General features: G+C 39.9%; 1 protein-coding gene across 1 annotated transcript; it reads left to right on the top strand.

Annotated features, from left to right (window-relative positions):
* Nucleotides 1-873: 873 nt before the first annotated feature.
* On the top strand, nt 874-2,272 carry tlcd3a (TLC domain containing 3A; the record flags this gene model as incomplete). The annotated part of the gene is made up of 4 exons (XM_010769086.1): nt 874-1,115; nt 1,568-1,651; nt 1,872-2,091; nt 2,177-2,272. Coding segments are annotated over exons 1-4 (522 nt in total), but the record flags the coding sequence as incomplete, so codon positions are not given.
* Between the last annotated feature and the right edge of the window lie 219 nt (nt 2,273-2,491).

Raw genomic sequence — 2,491 nt, 5'->3', positions numbered from 1 at the left:
GAGAGTTTTTGTTTTATTCTCATCTAAAAACAGAGGGATGATAGCTCATATATGAGACTTCAAAGGTCTTTTATTTTGAAACTCTTTAGTTTCAAAACATACATTTACATTCACTCAGTTATAATGTGGTAGTTATACGTAGTTTTTCTTACATTATTATTGATCACATTAGGCCTATATAGTAAATATTTTAATATGTTTGGTATAATTGTTATTGGCCGAGTAAGCACTTTTATTTAGAAGGCAGTTTTTCGAGGCTGCTACCGTAATGCATAGGATATTCACGCACCGCAAAACAACGCGGATGCTGGCTTGACTCTGTTTTCCGAAGTGGAGGCTGGCTTGACCCATAGACTGTATATAAACCTTGACCGCAGTTAGTCGTCGGGCAGTCGCTGCTGACTTCACCTGCTGCCCCATACTGTAGATATGTGCTGCCCTACCTGACCAGACTCAACGCTGTGTGTGTCCGTCATGTAGTTCATGCAAACATCCACTGATAAATTGCGATGTTTAACAACCTCATGATAACCTTATATTTGTTCTTTACTTAGGATCGTATACCTATTTAGTCTAGAAAAAGGTAAATTGTGTGCATTTTATTGTAAAGTTGTGTATATTTACAGATTGTTGCAAAAACTAAGAAGCTTATAAAAATCAGGTTTAAAACCAAAATAGCTTTACAGAAAAGTAACACAATTAAAGATGTTTGGAGTTTTATTTTAGTTATTCATTTTTAATGTTTTTTCTAAAGAGATGCTGATTTGAAACCGTTGTTACATACAGTTACGGCATTTCCTGTTTCTGCCGGAGAGGGGGAGAGTTTGTCCCAAAGCTTGCCGCTGTATTTACTCTCTCCATCTGACAGGGGGAGCCTCGTTGAGCTGCGAGTGTGTTGGGGTAGGGTGTATGGCGTGGTTTGGGATTGGGCCATCCTGAATCCAATCATTCGAAGTCGGCGGCTACAGGAAGAGGAAGAACTCGGCTGAGATCATGTTGATCGCCTTGCTTTGCGGAGCTGTCGTGTTTCCAGGACTTTTCTTTAGCTTCAGGAAAGGACTGAGAGACACGTTCACACACTGGAGTGAAGCCGATGTAGTTTGCGTCAGTGAGAGGTCAGCACACACACCGAACTCCATTAAGACATGTTTTTGCTTATATATCAATATAAAATGCGTTATGGAGATTTACTAACTGTTTGTTATTAGTTTATATAAAGAGCTTGTGAATTCGGCACGGATTTAAAATAATCATACTTTTCTTACAATACACAGGCTACACATGTTGTTATGAACCGTATGACAAGTTAGAATTTTCGCAATTATTCGGTCTTATGTGTGTATTATGTTGGCCGAATATATCACATTCAACCTCAGAAAGGAATAAGTACTAAATACATTTTTACTTAGGCCTATGTATGCATTTTGCCAAAAAGCAAGAAATCTATTAAATTCGCATGCATTTCAATCGAGTGTAGTGTAATTGTCCCCAAGCCATGTGTTTGCTGTTTCTTTTTTTCTGCATAAGACTAGAAAAGTAGAATTTATTATTTTAAATGTTTCTTCAGGCTGGTTTCTGCCATCCATGCATCTCTGGCTACTGCAGCTGGAGTCACAGTGGTGGCATCCTGCAATGACGTCATGACTGACAGGTAGGAGAGTCATGTTTGAATTAATATGATTTCAATATATTTTTTAAATGCAGTTTGTATCACCATTAATATAATTTACACTGCTGCAATTAAATTAATTTAACCAGTATCGGTTTTTGTCGCCAAACAAAATCAAGTTGGTCTGTGTCTTTTTATGTTAGATTTAAGGTTTGCATAACACTGTTATTTAAGTGCAGATGCTCTCTGTGTCACCATGCAGTCACTGGCTGGTCAACTGGTTTGTTTTGTTTGGAGCTCCCTATATGGCCTGTGACATCTTTGCCATGTATCTGAGCCACTACCACACTCAGAGGCTCAGAGGTCATTCCAGCTCATTGAGCGGCCACTCTCTTCAGACGGTGAAGGCCTTCCTCAGCAAGGACAGGATGTTGGTCCTCCATCACCTGGCGCTGCTACTCATTTTTATGCCCATCACTCTGGTGAGTCTGCAGGAGGAATCCCTGACGTAGTGTGTTTGACCAGTTTGGTACAAACACTGATTCCTGTGTCTCATCTGATCTGCAGTTCTTCAGGAGGGGACTGGGGGATTTCTTCATCGGCTGCTTGTTCACCACAGAGTTCAGCACACCTTTCGTCTCTGTCGGAAAGATTCTCATCCAGGTAAACTATTTAGACATCCAAACATTTTAGCCATATTTAGCAGTATTTCTACAATCAAACTATAGATCGCGGGGAGATTTCCAGTCGATCGCGAGATGTGTCTAAAAATAGAACAACAATACTCTGTTTTATCGTTAATGTCCTATAACATAATCTTCCTGTGCCAGAATAATGCACTTGAACGCATCAAAGCTTTGTGATTGGCCGGCGTGACCCCAT

This window comes from Notothenia coriiceps, unplaced genomic scaffold, assembly GCF_000735185.1.
Source record: "Notothenia coriiceps isolate Sejong01 unplaced genomic scaffold, NC01 NC01_scaffold00006399, whole genome shotgun sequence".
NCBI lineage: Eukaryota > Metazoa > Chordata > Actinopteri > Perciformes > Nototheniidae > Notothenia > Notothenia coriiceps.
The sequence above is the reverse complement of the archived record's forward strand: the minus strand, read 5'-3'. Positions and strand labels throughout refer to the sequence as shown.